The sequence below is a fragment of the Maniola jurtina genome, chromosome 1 (assembly GCF_905333055.1).
Source record: "Maniola jurtina chromosome 1, ilManJurt1.1, whole genome shotgun sequence".
In the NCBI taxonomy this organism is placed as follows: Eukaryota; Metazoa; Arthropoda; class Insecta; order Lepidoptera; family Nymphalidae; genus Maniola; species Maniola jurtina.
In genome coordinates, this window is record NC_060029.1 from 13,877,434 (window position 1) to 13,895,462 (window position 18,029).

At 41.1% G+C, this 18,029-nt stretch overlaps 1 protein-coding gene across 1 annotated transcript in view; it reads right to left on the reverse strand.

Moving 5' to 3' along the window:
- Positions 1-626: 626 nt before the first annotated feature.
- LOC123878083 (tribbles homolog 2-like) overlaps positions 627-18,029 on the reverse strand; it is a 58,396-nt gene continuing 40,993 nt past the window's right edge. The window contains exons 4-5 of the mRNA XM_045925181.1: positions 4,782-4,973; positions 627-3,302 (exon numbers count right to left, since the gene is read on the reverse strand). Coding sequence (XP_045781137.1) covers positions 3,038-3,302; positions 4,782-4,973 — 457 coding nt within the window. The 3' untranslated portion in view covers positions 627-3,037. The remainder of the gene's footprint in view (positions 3,303-4,781; positions 4,974-18,029) is intronic.

Sequence of the window (18,029 nt, forward strand, 5' to 3'; positions counted from 1 at the left end):
AGTTACTACCTACTTACTATCATCATCATCTATCCATCGCTGGCGCACTAAGGGTGAGATTTACGTATATAAAGCGCACTTTGACTTTGCTCAGACTTCAGATTGAGTTAAAACGAGACATGTGAGAGATATACATCTATCTCGTTTTAACTCTGGCTTAAGTCTAAGCAAAGTCTGAGTGCGGTTTATAGATCTCACCCTAAGAGTCCACCGGCAGAGCACAGGTCTCCTCAGTCCACCACGCTCGCGCTGGCGGATTGGCAGTAGGTATGTATTTATACCGTTTGACGTTTCATTGAGACGGCTCGTGAGGTAGAGCGCGGGTTGCGGAAGGGTGACAGTTGACGTTAAAATCGAGGAATTCTCTGTCACCCTTCGCAACCCGCACCCTATCTCACGAACCATCTAAGGGTGAGATTTATAGAGCGCTCTTTGACTTAAGATTGAGTTAAAACGAGACATTTATGTGAGAGATATACCTCTGTCTCGTTTAACTCAGTCTTATGTCTAAGCAAAGTCAGAGTGCTCTCTATTGTCAAGCAGCAAGCACGGTACACCGTCTATGTAGGACATATTTTATTCACGTGGTCTAGGTACCTACTTAGGTTTTTATAATGAAAGTAAGGTTTAATTTTCTAAATTATTTATTCCCACTATCAATCTTCCTTTTTTTTGATAATCTTATTCATATCTTAAGCTCTATTTACAGTTTGTATAAATTAAAGTATTAATAGTATATTTTACAATAAACTACTATTGTACAGTACGCTTTCAATGAAAGACTTGACTTCGATACACTTTCACTACATGAAAGAACTAACAGGAATCCAAAAAAGATAATGTAACAAAGGCTGAAAATAAAAAAATAACAATTTTGATAATCATGGTAACATTATCGATTTTTTGGAACAATTCGATTTAGTTAAAAAAAAAAAGTGAGATGATCTTTCTCAAATCGATTTTAACATCAACACCAAGTACCAAATGGTAATAATAATATTATTATAATTAATTAATAGGAAGAAGTGTTGCCATCACACTATCAATTAAAACAACGAATAAATTAATTAGTTTAAATTAAATGGCACAAACCAAACTACGATCTTATTCGGTACGTGGTGATGAAAATTATATAAAAATTTTGATTGATATAATGTATTATAACAAAATAATCGAAATATGTTAATACATAATGATTTACAATAACCAAAACTCAAATAAAATATTATAAATAACTCTATGATGGAAGCAACTGATCGCTGTGAAACAAAAAGGCTAATGCTTCTGCATATAACAACGTAATGGCAATACACTGAGAGCTGGTGGACAATTTATTCCTAGGATTTATACCGGTTTCAATTATTCTACAAAATAATAAAATTTAGGAATCGATTGCGGATTTTAAACCTACTGTCAAGAGACGTCAATTTAGTCATTACCTATATTTTTTTGTCTTAAGAATACGTACTATGTACCAAATAAGCGATGCCTAACTGAATACAACTTAACTGCAAATTAATATTTAGCAAAAATATAAATTTGCTTTTTTGCCCTGCCAAGTTACCCAAAGTTTGAAATGTAAACGAATTATGACCGATACATAACAATTGAAAAAGTTGTCCATCACCTCTCAGATCAAATCAATACTAATCGCTAAATAACATCGGTGGAGATCACAATTACACGACATAATATTTCTTTTAAATATAAATACAAAATATACACTTATGCATTTTTCACCTAACACTATGTAGCAACTTCAATGCAATATATCCATCTATATTGATGTGAAATTGATATGATTCAATTAACAGGAATTAACGCAGTAGTTAACAGAACGCTTCGTAGTGTTACACCTTTTAATTCAGTTGTTTGCGGCAGAAATCTACTTGTCTTTGGAAATACGCCAAAAGCTTAGGACTTCCAAAGATTTCGAGTCTGTACTATCAGGTAAAAGGTTAGGATAAAGATTTTCACGAATGGAGGAAAAATAATCTTTTTATAAACTACAACTTGCTATAGTCCGATTTCCTTAATTTGTTTAAAAGATAACTAAATCGCAGTAACCTTCTCGGAGCAAATCGCAAGCGACGCGATTTGCACGGCGCTTTAGACCTTCTGGAGTTCGGTTTTTCACTCGTATGTTTATGTTTATGTTTAACAAGGTTGTATGTAATTGCGTCTAAAGAGCCTTTTACGCATTTCAGCAAGAATCTACTTGTATATATTTTAAGTAAATTAAGGAAAACTAAAGTATATAATGATAAGTGTAACAGTACTAAGCGGAACCCTCGCGGACCGATCGGACAACAAATTGGTACACTGGCTGACAGCCCGCAGCCGTTCGGCTTGCACGGAACAGATGGATCGCTTAACACTCATAGTTAGATCACAAGAACGCGTTATCAGTCTCACTTATTCTGTCATTACGAACGTTACAACCATACACAGCTCGTAAAAGCCGACACGGAGCGCCAAAAGCCGCATAAAACTGAAACTCCATTGAATAGCGTGTTTTGCGTTTGCCGGATTATGCGATTCGTATCGTGGTAGCGTTCGTTTCTACTTCATAAATTAAGCGGCGGGAGCGAGCGGGCCAGCCGCCATCTCCCGGCCTATACTCACTAAATTAAAATCTCGATAGAGACCTTTATTTGGCTTGGGATACTATCTGAAATTTGAACGTTGACGGAGCGTGTGATTCGAGCCGACATTTCAGTGAGCAACCGCAAGCTTGCACGAAATTAGGCCAGATTATTTAACCGAAAAGTTAAAGGCGCTCGGTGGATTCACCGCGCCGGGAAGGGCTACCATTTGACTCGGCTCATGTCCTTAACTTAGAAGCTCATAATTCTAGCCGTCCCGGAGGACGAACCCTGATTTCCCAGTAAACTAGACGCAGCACACGGCTCGTTCGATTCCTAAACACTCGTCACAGCTCGAACACGTCCGCAAGCAAATGGCAACCCTAATGCTATTGCGCGACGATGCGATATTGGGAGTCGGCCGATGCCCGCACCGGCGGCGACTGCGGACGCTAGACGTAGTCGTCGTCCATGGGCACGTCGGGCACGAGGCGGTCGTGGCCGGCGGCGGCGCGCGGCGGCAGCTCGTTGCGCGGGTCGCGCGCCAGCCACGGGTGCCGCAGCACGTCGCGCGCGCTCAGCCGCTCGCACGCCTCGCGCCGCAGCAGCGAGCGGATGAGGCACTTGCCGCGCGACGACAGGCACTCCGGCACCACGAAGTAGCCGCGCGAGATCTTCGCGAACAGCGACGCGTGCTCCGAGTCGTTGAACGGGTACCTGTAACAACAAGGGGAAACTACGTCAGCTAACTACGTCACACGACTATCGGTTGATGATGATGATATATATCAGCATGGAAAATGATAGCTTAGTGGTGAAGACCTTGACCTCCTATTTGACGGTTGGGACTTCGAACCCGGGTGTACGTTTACACAACTCCAAAACTCCGTTCTTACCTAATCCTCTCAAAGATGTAAGAAAACCTGTATGACCTAAACCCTTCACATTTCGGAGAAGATCCGTGCTCAGTAGTGAACCGGTGATGAGTTGATGATATCTGCATTCTGCACAGCACGGAACTCTACTACACCACCGCTCGAAGCTATTAGTTAAAATGCCATTTGGGATACCGGATTGATTTAGAACTGGCTCGAACGCTTATCGCCTTTTAAAGATAAGGTGAGCTCATTATTACCGACGTTAGGATAGAGCTCCACAAATTGGTGAGGGTTTTAAAGCAAAGTTAATGACGGCTATCCGATTGTCGTTCGAGAACGGCAGATGCGCGAAACAAAAACTCAGGTAGGTTAACTCGATGGAACCCTTCCGGCGACAGGTGATGCCGACGATTGCGGCGAAATCCCGAGTTTCGAATTTAAATTACGGGTGCTCGGACTCGAAAAAACGTAGAAAACAAAGGATCGCGAACGGCAGGTGCGTGCGAGGGAGGCCCGGGGCGGCGGGGTACGAACGTCTTCGCCACATGACCGGCGGCAGGTGCCGAAGATTTGACTCGACTCAGTATACATGTGGGCGATATAATTGCTAGCCGTTGGCGCGTAACGGCCGACAGGTGATCATCCCTGTGTGTCGCCAACGGTCGCGGCGACCCTTAGTGCGATCTCTAAAAACGGTAAGTCCCACGCCTAGCAGGTGAAGACGCCCACCCTACTGCCCTACGGATTATTTATGCGCATTTAATTGCGACTAACCTAAATGTTTTAATGAACGTGCAAGATAATCGAGCGATTGTAATTTAGAAGCGTTTATTCTAATAACCACTAGACTTCAGTATCCCTATTCGGAACGTCGGGGCTTCGATTCCGGGCACGCACCTCTAACTTTTTATGTGCTTTTAAGCAATTAAATATAACTTGCTTTAACGGTGAAGAAAAACATCGTGTGAGCTCTCCATAATGTTCTCAAATCTGTGTGAAGTCTGCCAATCCGCACTTGGTCAGCGTTGTTTTTCATTGGGTGACATCATGCTTAAAAAGCAAAACTGAGGTCTAGGTTGGAGCGCGCTTGCCTAGAAGATGCCTATTCACTCTTGTTTTGAAGCTATTTAGGTTATACGTGGCAAGAAATACACTGACAATGAAGGAAATTCCACACCTTAGCGGTTCGTATCAGAAACATTGAGCAAACAATTGAGCGTGGTGGACCAAAGATTCTGAGAGGAGACCCGTTCTGAGTAATGAGCCGGAGATGGGTTGTTGATAATGATAATGTTCAATTCTAAGTGGGGGAACGTACCTTCCGACGAGCATGGTGTAGAGAATGACGCCCAGCGACCACATGTCTGCAGCTCTGCCGGAGTACGTCCGATGAGCTCGCAGTATCTCGGGGGACACGTACGCCGGACACCCTCTCTTGTCTTGAAGGAGATCTTCCTCGGGGTCGTCCAACACTACGGCGTCTTCCAACGACTCGAGCTTTAACGTCGTTCTGTAACAAGAGAGACAACTTTATAAATACTGCAACCTACAGGATGCTGATATGAGTAGTTACCTATTTAAAGACGTCCTGACTGACAGACTGATCTGTCAACCTATAACCTAAATCGCCAGGGTTAGAAACATGAAAATTTAACAGTAGGTTCCTTTTGTAACGTAGGCTGTAGGCACCCACTAAGAAGGGAATTTCAAAATTTTTACCCCTACGCGGGTTAAATAGGGGATGGAAATTTAGGAGTCCGTAATTTTTCGAGTAAAGTTTTTTCGAGGAAAATTGGTATTTGGGGGTTTGATTAAAAATGAAGAAATACATGTTTCATGATTTTTGGTAATTCCACCCTTTTCAAAAATTCCACTCGAGTATAGCCGAGTCGGGTGAGCTAGTAACATAAATATAGGTATAGGCGCATCACAATCGAAGGTTCGTTTAACCCGTTATATTGTTAGGTCAACTGCATTTGACGTGCATTGACCGGTGACCCAAATAAATCGCGAATATGCGGCCTACGGCGATATACTCGTAATATCTATACGGCTCGATGCGCGCTCGTCCGTAATGGATCCCTTTGTGCTCATGGCTTTGACCGGCCCGCTATTAACGATTCGCGCGTACGGCTAATTATTATTTATCATTAGTAAAGCGGGAGGTACTGCTGCAAAATGGTTTCCTCGTGCGAGGGCCCGAGTATGCAACTGTAACGTCATGTAAATAATTACATGGCGAACCATAAAGCTGCTGATGACGCAATAGGTTTCGTTTCATCACATCACGGGCTTTGGGCGCACCGCGAGTACCGCGACCTCGTATTTCACAGCCGCCGCATCGTTTCGAAATGCATTAAATGCACACTTGGAAACAGTACACCGTTTTGTGTGATAATGTATATCATACGAGTAGGGAACGACTAGGCGTCCAATGGCAACTAGAGCGAGACGCTTTCTTTCCCAAGGGAGTGTTATTAAACTACTAATATTTATTCAGTTGCACGAATAATGCCTTCCATTTATAGCGGATAGCTTACTGAATCAATACTTTCGAAGTGGAACAGTGGTTTGACTTTAATGTGGTTTAAGTCAAGCCCAGTCTAAATATGTAAATAATACCTAGGTATTAGGGGAGGCAGGTGCGCATGGCGCGGCAGCAGAACTGAGCGGATGCACGCGATGTTTCGAGCGACCTAATAATAGCCTGCAGGAAAACGGTGAGGTGAACAATTTTTGACAAGGATCCGTCGTCTCTTGCAAATTTTGCTTTCCAATACAGCCCAGCGAAACTTGTTCAGTATTGCACGTGGATTCCGAAATTTGCAAGTAAATATCAGGTTCGCCCGTAGCGCAGTTACAAAACGTGCAAGTTGCGGTATCAACTGCTTGACAAATAGTGCGCTAGTCAGAGGCGCGGGCGCTGACGTCGCTCACACAACCGTACGAAGGCCCAGCGTGGATCGTTTGAGAAGCGAGATAAGGAGATAGTGATTTATTAACATACATATTTATGAATCGATCGTGACAATATTGAGCGCCGCTCTAAGTAAAGGTTACCCTCGTTAGCGGTGTCGCAATCTGTTTATCACGCGAAAGATACGCGCGCCAATGAAAATTGCTCATACCCGAACTGTACACACATCTATGCGAGCGCAATCCCTATTTCATAGTTTTATGTTTCGTGCACAGATTGCGCGGTGCTCTTGGGCAACAAGTAATAAGATTCAAAATTTTCCTATTGTGCAATGATGCGTATCGGTGCACCGCACGCGTTCGTTAGTCTCCGTGCAGGGTTCCGTAGCTCGGAGCTTGTGGGAAAGCTTCGCGGTGACGTCGCTGTGCCCTTTTTCTAGTGAGCGGAGCCGGAGTCCTCGTGTCCGTTTTAGGCGAGTGCGCAATGATCCTAATTAAATCCCTTATAGCAAGGCTAAAGTGCGATGTCTGCAGTTGCAATCGATTCGTATTTCGCAACGTGTAAATAAGTTACAGAGTGTCGTAAGGCGGTCGGAAGGTTGGCCGGATTTCCGAGCGTGTTCCGAGCGCAGCGGCGCGGGCGGCGGCGGCGTGGCCTCGAAGGATTCTCGGTCGGACCGCGAAAGGACAGCTTCGCAGTTCGCACCGCACGCTCCAGTAAATCTGCCTGCCGCCCGCGGACTGTCGAGCGGTACTAGCTAAACCTGCCAGCGGCCACGCGGCCGAGGTCAATATGTAGACCGAATTTGACACTTAAACCTTCTGTGCGAGTAACCTTATCACGCCATTTGGCACAATTAAAACTGAAGTTGTACTGTACTTATTAACTTTTTGGTAATTTAATATTGTCGCGATTGAAATTAACACAAACAGCTCTACTAGGTCATCGATCGTTGAGTCACGTCTTTGTTGAAATAATGTTAACTAATTAGCGTTTATTGCATTTTAGAACAAGATACGAGTATTCTACGTGTACCTACTAATAGTATTTGCTCAATATCACTGATTTGCTAACAACATTTAAGTATTATATTTATTTGGGTGATAGCCACAATTGTTTAGTAGGAATGCTAAAAGTGTTGTATAATCGCGTTATTGATATGTTAATTCGTAATAGGTAGGTAGTGTGGGAGATCGCCCACAATTAGCGGGATGCGCCGGCGCAGTTTCGCAACAGCATTGCTCAACTCAACCCTGACAGTTTCGTAACAAACAATGGCAGCCGACACAGATGCAGCACACATGCATGCACTTCCTGCTCGACTTTATATCGGTAGGCGCATTGCGCAACGACGGACGGCTAACGCTTTGTGCGACGATACACTAAACCGTCTCGATGCGTGCTCTTGCGAAACGCTAATCGCTCCGTCAGCAATTCATGAACCGCCCGCTACGGATTGTTCCGTGCCCTGCGTCGGCAGTTAGTCATCGCTTGTCGTATCCCGCATGTAGGAGCAGTGTCGCAAGCCTTGCCACACGCCCGACAGCCGGGATAAGTTGGGAAACCATCCCGCCGGCCAGCCCAATTACACGCGCATTGTGCAATCACAACGCGCCGCTACTATGTGATAACAGGCTTCATCGATTGTCAACACAATCTAATATCATAATGGCACTTTTGCTTTATCTTAGCATACTCCAACCTTAGAGTACCAGCGCTGACTAGGCTGAATGTCGAGCTATGTCAAAATCTTATGAAATGTTGCGATTTCCATACGCAGGCAAACAAGGTTTCCCGATAACTACATTTGCTCGCGTACTATATCAACGTCAGAATTTAGGTCTCAAAACCGCACAAGCTGCGGCACGGCTCGCTTTATCGGAGTCGCGATAACGCAAGGCGTAAGTTTTGAAACCGAGCGCTGGGCTGCTTGCGAAAACGCTAATGTGAACATCGGTTGCAAAATTGTTTTAGTTTTAAAATCGAATGCGGCGGCAATGGGCCGGTGACATTTATCGCGGTAAGGAGATCGAGTAGCCGTGCGCTTCTGTGCGGGTGCCGGCCGTGTTCGGCGGGGAGCGTCCGCGTGTCACAACAATGGGCATGAGCGTTGCGATATGGCGTGTTGCAAGCCCGGGCGGGCGTCCAAGGCGCCGCCGAAATAGTCCCGTGTTGCAACGGGAGTGCGGAACGGGCGCCACTCCAGCGCCGTTGCGCAAATGCCAGCAACAACGCGTAATTGGTCAATTGCTCGATGTCATCTCGCTACGCACGCGGCGGCGTTTACGAAACCGTTCGACGACCCCGAGGCTCTATTACGCGAAAATTGCGTAACCGAAGAAAGCGCCCGGAATGTGACGTCCGCAAAAAAGTTTTCGTGCTCTTATTGATCTACCTCCCCGTCTCGAATTGTTGCAATTACTCCGTTACGTGGTCGCGAGTGTTAATTCCGGTGAGCGGTCGACTTTCTAGCGCGGGGTCGGTGTACGACGCGGCGTGTCGCAACAATTTCTCCGGCGTCGCGAACGAAGAAAGCGCGACCTCTGCGTTTTGCAATCGCGCCTCGGCAGCGCGCTGTGGCCGAGCGAGCGTCGTAGAAAGCGCACGTGAACTTACGAGTACACCGCAACTCACAGAGGAAACTAATTAGAAAGCTGACTCATTCCCACGGGCACGTCAAACCTACAGAGGGCTTACCGTGTCGTACGAATAGGAATTGAGTAATCGGTACCATTACGCAAGCCGCGATAAACTCCTCATGTCACCACGCGTGAATTGCTTCCGTTCATTGACTTCTTCCCGATATAACTACGGTCTACTGCTTATCCGTGTCGAAATACTTTCTCTGGCCCACAAATGTGTGCGGGGTCGACAGAAACTTTTGGGTCGCGCAAAAAAAGTCCATAATATCTAATTTCAGGGACCTGCGCCGCATGGGTCCATGGGTCCAACTCTAGACAATTTCATTATTTTGGGCAACAATAATGAGGTTGATTTTTTTTTTAGGTGCCTAATTTGGAGATTGAGAATATGTAGTACTAAAATTAGTTTATTGCTAATTAGTTATTTTATAGTTCCAATAATGTAATTTATAAATTAAGTTTTATAGTACCTAGTGTTAAATGTTATTAAAAGCTAACTTGCAGGCACAAAAAAGAAAAGAAACTAAATACAGAAGACTAGAAGAAAACTAGGTGCAGTTACAGACTTAATCTATAGCCGATCTTTCAGGTTCATTAAGAAGATACGCCCAAAGAAAACGTAGCCAATCCATATAAAGCTACCTACTAGCGACAAGTGGTAGGTATAACTACCTACCTACGGACTTTCATGCAAGATGTTATGCGAAGAAATTGCGCAGTTTGCCACTACACTAGTTCATTCTCTTTCATAAGCAGTTACGTTATAATCAACTTTTCTAAATGTTGTGAAACGCGCGTAAAAAGCTGACTCTGCTCCCACATGGATGGGTAAGCATATGCATATAACATATTGCATAGCATAGCATGCGTAAAAAGTGTATTGCTCGTGTGATCTGATGATTCTCAGATAACTTTCACGTCGATAGAGATACGTAACTACAGATACTTTTATAATTACACTAGCGGGTGATTCGATATCCGTGAGGGAAAATATTTTATTCATTTTGAACAAAGAGGACCTTAGTAACCGATCTGTTTTCAACAAGTCTGGTTATAATGTTTTGGAACTAAGTATAGAAATGATTTTCCACCATATTGTGGTTTTAGTTGGAATTATAATTTTACTAAGTAACGTTTATATAACGTACTTCAAAGTATCCAAATTCAAACCGTAATTTTCGAGTGTCAGTTGACAGATAGAGGTCATTGGCTTTCCTATTCTTAGTTTGGACGCATTATACAGACATGATGCTATTACTCTATATACCTATGAAAGCCATCATTACACCGCTCTGGCTTCACTCAGATAGAATTTCGGAAAATCCTTGAACCTACATGCAGAATCTCAAGCGACTTGAGCTGTCCGTAGATACCTGTCAGCCAGTTTTTCCTTTTATATAAATAGATATTCCTATATGCACCTAGACAAGAATATCTATCTCATTCATAAGTCATAACCGCCTCCGCTTTAGGTATCGTATATGGGCCACCTGGCGACAGGTGCGCGCGCTCTTGTATGCTGAGGACCGAGTCGCAGCCACGAGAATACCATAAAAGGCAGCTGGTAGAGTGTGTGTTTGTCGTTCGACAGATGCGGTCTAGATCGGGCGATAAATAAAAGAGTAAATCCACATCCGCAAGCGCCTGCGCCGCGCGCAGTTTCCGCCGCGGCCATACGCCGCCGGAATGGACAATTGTTCAGCCGTGCAATCGTTTCCGTCTCATTTTACTTTAAATCGGAAACGCTAAGATGTGTGCCGGCCTTCCTTGTTTGTTGTTTAGGGCTAGCCAGCACAGCGAAATACATATTTCCATGCGAATACTTTACTTCTTCTTCAGGCACCTCTCCGACTAGCGAAAATTGGAAGTTGAATCAAACCCTTGCGAGACTCAACAGTGCGTGTTGTGAGGGATGAGGATGACATATGGATCCGACACACGGCCTCATAAGAAAATTTAGTCACTCGGCGGGCGATGGAGAGAGAGAAATCAGAAATAAGAAGATCCGTGGGAGAATCAGAATAGATGACAGCAGCGGGTTGCGAAGCTGAAGTGGCAATACGTTAGGGCATAGTTTTTTCAATCAATCAATTTATATATTTGCTGATACAGGTTTTACAGATGTAATTATAGAAATAGTCCAGCTGTATCACGCCAAGCTGGCATGCAAATACATTAATTTTGTGTTCAAAATAGTGAATAGACAAATTAAATTAAAAGTAAAATTTTTGCTTGTTTGAAATAAATGAAGTTATACAATAAAAGGAATTTACAATTCTGATTACTTAGTATTAAAAACAAAATAGTTCGAAAAAAACGCTAGATATTGAGGTCCCAAGATACTAAAAATGGCGTTCTCGCACCGGAAAGCGCAGCGTTGGAAACCACTCACTAGGTGGACAAACGATATTAAACGAGTCGTAGGGAGCCGCTAGATTCAGGCGGCGCAAGGCTGGCCGTGGCGTGTGGAAGTCCCTACAAAAGACCCATCGGTTGATAATGATAAGACTCAATAATTGAGCGATACTTGTGAATTTATATGATTTCCGTCCACTCCCTAATACTACGCAAGCAAGACTTGTAGTCAATGCTACTCTTTCTCCACTTTGCCAATTATTTTACTGCAATACTGTGAGTCATGGATGTCGTTGAATCCAATTTGGAGCGTCTATGCCTTTCAATAGTATGATGGCTATGGCTGTAAAATATCGTACGAAATAATTTCGCCAGGTGATATTTCATATTGAGAGCTTACCAAAATACGAAACTCGAGACGTTATGCAAGGATTATTGCGAGCAACAGAATTAGATATAGTTAATCATTAATAAAGCTACTCTTGCGAATTCCGACGCAAGAGCTTGCGTAGAGTTACGATATAACAAGCGTGGTTGCGGTTTCAGCAATTCCTTAGATTCCTTTCAACCATTGGCGTGCATTGAGTTTTAGGCAAATGGAAAAATATCTAACTCTGATTTAACCTTTAAGTAGGTATCTAACTTTAATAAATACTTTTGTCGATCTACAGTTTTAACAAAAAGTAAACATAATCACAGTCGTATAATGAATTTAATTTAATTTACGATGATATCCGAAACCATCCGCGGTTTGCAGTGATACGCATTGATCTGAAATCTGAATATATTAATCAAACAATAATTAGAATTGTAATTACGTGTTTTCAAGCCGAGTATCCGTTTCAAAAGCTATTGCAAATGCATTACGCAAAGACCGCACAGTGAACATAACATCAATGGCAAATGTACAGTCATCAGGGACTGAAAATTGATTGAATTGAAAAGCCAGTTCTTTTTCCCGGAGAAAAAACTTAAATTATGGAGTAAGTGATTCAATAAAAAGTATAAACTATTTTTCCTTAGCTGATTTAAAGGATATACAAGTAGCTTCCGCATAAACGTGTAAGCGACGCGCAATTCACGACGCATAGAGGGTTCTTAAAATGAAACTGTGGCACAACTTACAAGTGATACACGAAACTTTGAAGTTCTACACCTAAAGCGCCGTACTAAGTACGTCGCTTACACTCTTCGAGAAGTTTTCTGCGATTTGATCTTTTCCGCCCTAACCTGCACTTAACCCTTAAACTTAACCTTAACTGCAATCTCACCTGGTGGTAAGTGATAATGCAGTCTAAAATACAGGGTTACTGGTAATATGTCGGCAATCCGTTAAGGGGGTGTAGGCGAAGTAATTTGCAACCAAATGACCCCTTATGACCCCTAGGAAAATGTCAACCATTTTCGAGTAATTTGACTTTTTGTGTTTTTTAGAAGAATTTGAGGTATGCAACTTTGAAAATTTATAAAAAAAAAACCAATGCATAAATTTTTTTATTATTATTATTATTTGCTTGCTAACACTTCAATACATAATAATCAACCATAAAATGACACTTATCTTTAATAGTTTTCAAATCACAGCTACAAATCTGTACAAGTTTCATAATTTACACCAGGTGGTCTGACAAAAATGGTCGATTTATGTAAAAAATTACTGAAGAACTTTATCGGCAGAACACATGAAAAACATGTGCAACTTCTCAGCTACCCAACGAGATACAATATGGTACCAGAAATCAGAAAATGGCCGAAAAAAATACAATTATTGTTAAAAAGACGAAATCGTCTGCAATCCAAAATTACAATAATCGTTTAGGAAGTTTAAAATAATTACGTAGATAAGTTACACTAAGCCATTAAAACTAAATTCTAAAGTTCATTTTCAAAATGTGACCCTCTATTTCTTATGCACAGGCGCATTCTTTTTCTTAACTGAGATTTTACTACATTACTAGTCAAATTGGTTCTTATTGAATTAGCTGCATTTATTATTCTAATTTTCAATTCTTCGACTGATGGCACTGGTGAGACATCGTACACTAGGCTCTTCATATGTCCCCAGACATAATAGTCCATAGGTGTCAGGTCTAGACATCTTGCTGGCCAAGGAATTGGGCCTCCTCTGCCTATCCATCGATTGGGAAAATTAGTGTCTAACCATTGCCGAACTGTTATTCTCCAGTGTGCTGGACATCCATCGTGCTGGAATCTCATTCCTCTTCTTATTTCCAGAGGTACGTTTTCTACTAATGCAAATAAATGTTCTCTCAAAAAAGTCTCATACGAGCACTTCGTCACTTGGAGCGTACACACGTGGTCTTCCAGAATCGGATTGTCTCCTCTGCACCCGTCCCGTCTCTCTAATTCTTCGATAAACATCACTGAAGACAGACCTGTGTGGTACTCGGCGGCCAGGAAATCGGCGAAGATATTCACGGCGAGCGGCCAAAGCATTGCCGTCACAATATCCATAACAAAAAAGGATATTGGCGTATTCCTCATTGGAGTACTGGGTTCTTTCTGCAGCCATTAGTCCTTTTGACGCGCCAAATTGTCGGGAGAGCAATAAATCAGAGTCCAATCACAAGCCAAATCACAGAGTATGCCAGAAACAGTCCATAAGAAAAAGCCAGGTCAATTCACTTCCAAATTCACAATGATGTAGGTACCAACTTAGGTAGAGATGATCTGTACAGTACGAGTGGCACAAGCAAACTGTAAATTTTTGCAGTTTTGCGCAAATAATGAAACATTTTAAATGTCTTATCTTTTAAGTCTTAGAATTTATAAATACAATACAATTAAATAAGTTAAGGATCCCACCCTTCACCTAATGTTATTGTACTTGCCAGTGCTTTAATTATTATCCTATTCTCTGAAAAATGGTTAGGAAAATCTGGCTATTTATGCCTTTGTTTTTTCTATCCAGTCACTAGATAATGTTTTTAAGCTCTTCTTATCCGAGAGCGCTGATTGGTGCACGTGTTCACACAAAGGATTAAAAATGTCATTCTTGGAACTCTCATTATTTTTAGAGTGTTATTTTTAGAGTTTTATACTTCGAAAATGAATTGTAAGATTAATTATAACTCATTACTCATCCTAAATAAGAAATAAGAATATTACCATAAAATTCGACGTTGAGATATTATTTCGTATTCTTAAGACGATTCCATTTTTTTCACAATAATTGCATTTTTTTCGGCCAATTCCTAATTTCTGGTACCATATTGTATCTCGTTGGATAGCTGAAAAGTTGTACATGTTTTTCATGTGTTCTGCCGATAAAGTTCTTCAGTATTTTTTTACATAAATCGACCATTTTTGTCAGACCACCTGGTGTAAATTATGAAACTTGTACAGATTTGTAGCTGTGATTTGAAAACTATTAAAGATAAGTATCATTTTATGGTTGATTATTATGTATTGAAATGTTAGCAAGCAAATAATAATAAAAATAAAAAAATTCATGCATTGGTTTTTTTTTTATAAATTTTCAAAGTTGCATACCTCAAATTCTTCTAAAAAACACAAAAAGTCAAATTACTCGAAAATGGTTGACATTTGCCTAGGGGTCATTAGAGGTCATTTGGTAGCAAATTACTTCGCCTACACCCCCTTAACAGATTGCCGACATATTACCAGTAACCCTGTATAAACTCGGCAAATTTGGAAGGGGTATGACGGTTTTATTGATTCCCATACCCCGTATCGGTTTCTACATGGCATAGTCTAAGTTACTTAATTTCAGACGGTCACTTAGTCTAAATTGGCGTCACCGCCGAAGAAAAGAAGGTATGGTAAAATAATATGATACAATAAGCGTTCGGTTGCAGATGATTAATATGCGGGGGACAGGCCAAGGTACTCTGTGTCACGTGTTTGAGTAATCCTTGTATATTTTGTAACCTCTGTAGATTTACAAAACGACCCGCGTGTGCTTCGAGCCGCATTAAACGTTGCTCCTTGCTTGCGTTCTATTTCATAACGCTTTGCACAAGACGAAACAATCGAGCGCTTGTCCTATAGGCTATAGTATGCGACTGGTTATGTCTGCAACCCTGGTGCCATTGCGTTTAATTATTTGCAAATGATTACAACGCTACCGTTTAACTTCATTAAATAATCTATCAAGTGATTTGAAGCGGGCCAAAGCCAAGTTTATGAGCCTAACAGGCCTTGGGGATGGTGACCCAAGACTAGAGTCAATCGACCTATAACTAGCTTTAAATAAAATAATAGGTACCCATTGGCGCAATTAAAATGTCATAAGCCTACGTTTTCGTATTAGTTTACAAATTGCGAAAAACCAAATTAAATTTGAAATACGCGGACAGACCCGTCTCATGCTCCTTAATCTATCAAATGTTAATGTTTTGAACCAGGTCAAAGCCAAGTTTAAGCGTCTAACAGTCCTTGAGAATGAATTATGATTGATTTTATAGATCACAGTGAGTCAATCAGCTTCTAGCTTCAAATAAAAAGAGAGGGAACACCTCCAAAATAGTTACTTTACTATAATGGACCACTTCATGTTTACCAAATGTTGCCACATGTCTTGTTGTTGCAATCATGCCTCATATGATTTGTCAATGTTTTGTTATTGGAATAGACGCTCAAATAACTAATCTAGTAGAGTTAATTTACTGAGTCAATGCATTTCAATAAAGCAAGTAGGTACCATATTGAAAGACAATTGTCAGTTAAACTCTGATGTAAATGCAGCAAGCTTTTGGATGGATGACGCAGGCGTTTCGAAAACGCAAAATAAGCGATGTTGCAATTTCGCCTTACGAAATACATTTGCCTCGTGGTTGCAGAAACGCGTGGGACGACAAATAGGTTTAATGTCTGTCAGTTTGTAACACCGTTACATGTTTAATAGATCGTTCGTATTGGATCATTTCAAGTGGTATTCTCATACATGAAAGTATTTGACTTTTTGTTACTCTTTACCTGTCATCCATATCTCTTCTTTTACCACTTAGTTATATTCTCTAGCTTTACACATAACATGGACTCTTTATGAAAAATAAACCTCATTACTTTTTCTGGATAAATAGGTAAAGCGCCTAACCAAAATTACTGTTACCAACCCACATTTATCGCTATCACCATTTCACTGATATCTTATCACCAGTAAAATTCACCAGTTGTTTATTTGTTTAGTACCTTCAAAACGCGATACGATAACCAAATATTTTGTAATGATGGAAGGCGGGCAGTGTTTGCCAAAGTTACACAATCCAGATATTCCTAACTATTGGGTGACAACGCGAAGTACTTACAACATGTTATTGTTGTTTTCATTGAAATTCAAACCCATAGTATGTAAAGTAGCGTTCGCCCTACATACAATATAGACAAAAGCCTGCAGAAATGAAATCTTTGTGGCGACTGCCTTAGTTATTACTTACTCTATTCATTGAAATGAAATTACAAGATTTACTTCTTGTAAACTAAACTTTTATCATAGCAATAGTATCTACTGAACTAAAAGGCAGCCAATTGATATCAAATATACGATGATTCGAAAGAACTTGTAAAATATCGGCCGCAACGCAACTGAAGACCGATTTGGTCAACTTCGCGACGACGTTACAATTTTTTTTTAAATAAATTCAGGATAAGCTAACGCTTCACTTTGATGTCGCATCTAAGCTGTTACTACCCTCAGATTTGCCTCATGGCTGGTATATTGATATGGTAATATTATTGGCAATGCTGGGCCAGTGCGTGAACGCATAAATTAAATTATTTATAGTCTTTATGCTGGAACGACTTGGACTCACCACTAAGGATACTAGGCATGCATCATTTACAGGATATTCCCGGATTAAGAAATGCCGAGTGTAGGCTAATAAAAGAGTGGCTCTAATGTTGATATTTTTAAACGATTTGAAACACATATTTTTACAAGAATGAAATATTCATATTGAAATATCTGTAATCGCTCAATTCTTTGAAAAGTAACGAAGTATAAATAAACTTTTAATTCTAATGGCACAAGTTAAAACTTAATTCGAAAGGAAAAATAGTTTATATGCCGCTATTAATAATTACTATTTACCGTAGTCATAACGTCAAATCTGAGGCACTGTCACAGTTCACAGCGCTGTGGTAGTGTCTGAATTACAGACCGTTCACTGTAACATGTTGGCACTATTGCTTTGCATGCTTTATTCCTTAGAACTTAGGGTTTATTATTGTGTGATTTGCCATGGTGCCAACATAACGTCAGAGGACAAGTTATAGTGAACAATCTGTACTCTTGTACTATGGTAGTGTTTGACAGCTATAAATACTCCAGTAGCAAATAGAAATGTCCCGGAAAAAACTTTATATTTGGTAAGCCTAGCCAAGACGAGTTTCGATATAGTTTGCGATAGTGCTCTAACTAATGTTTTTACAAAACAACCTGCCAGCTGTATCGCGAACGCAAGAGAGTATGCAATTATTATGTATCAACTTTTATTACCTAATGTAAAAAATCTGAGACTTGTATAATCATAAGTTAATCCTAAGAATAAGTAAGTGCACATTGTAAACGGAGTAGGAACGGCATTCTGAACCAGTGGTAAATTATTTTGACGATCCAAAAGCACTTTTAAAAGTTTATTTGAATAAAAATGTATTCTTTTCTATTCAA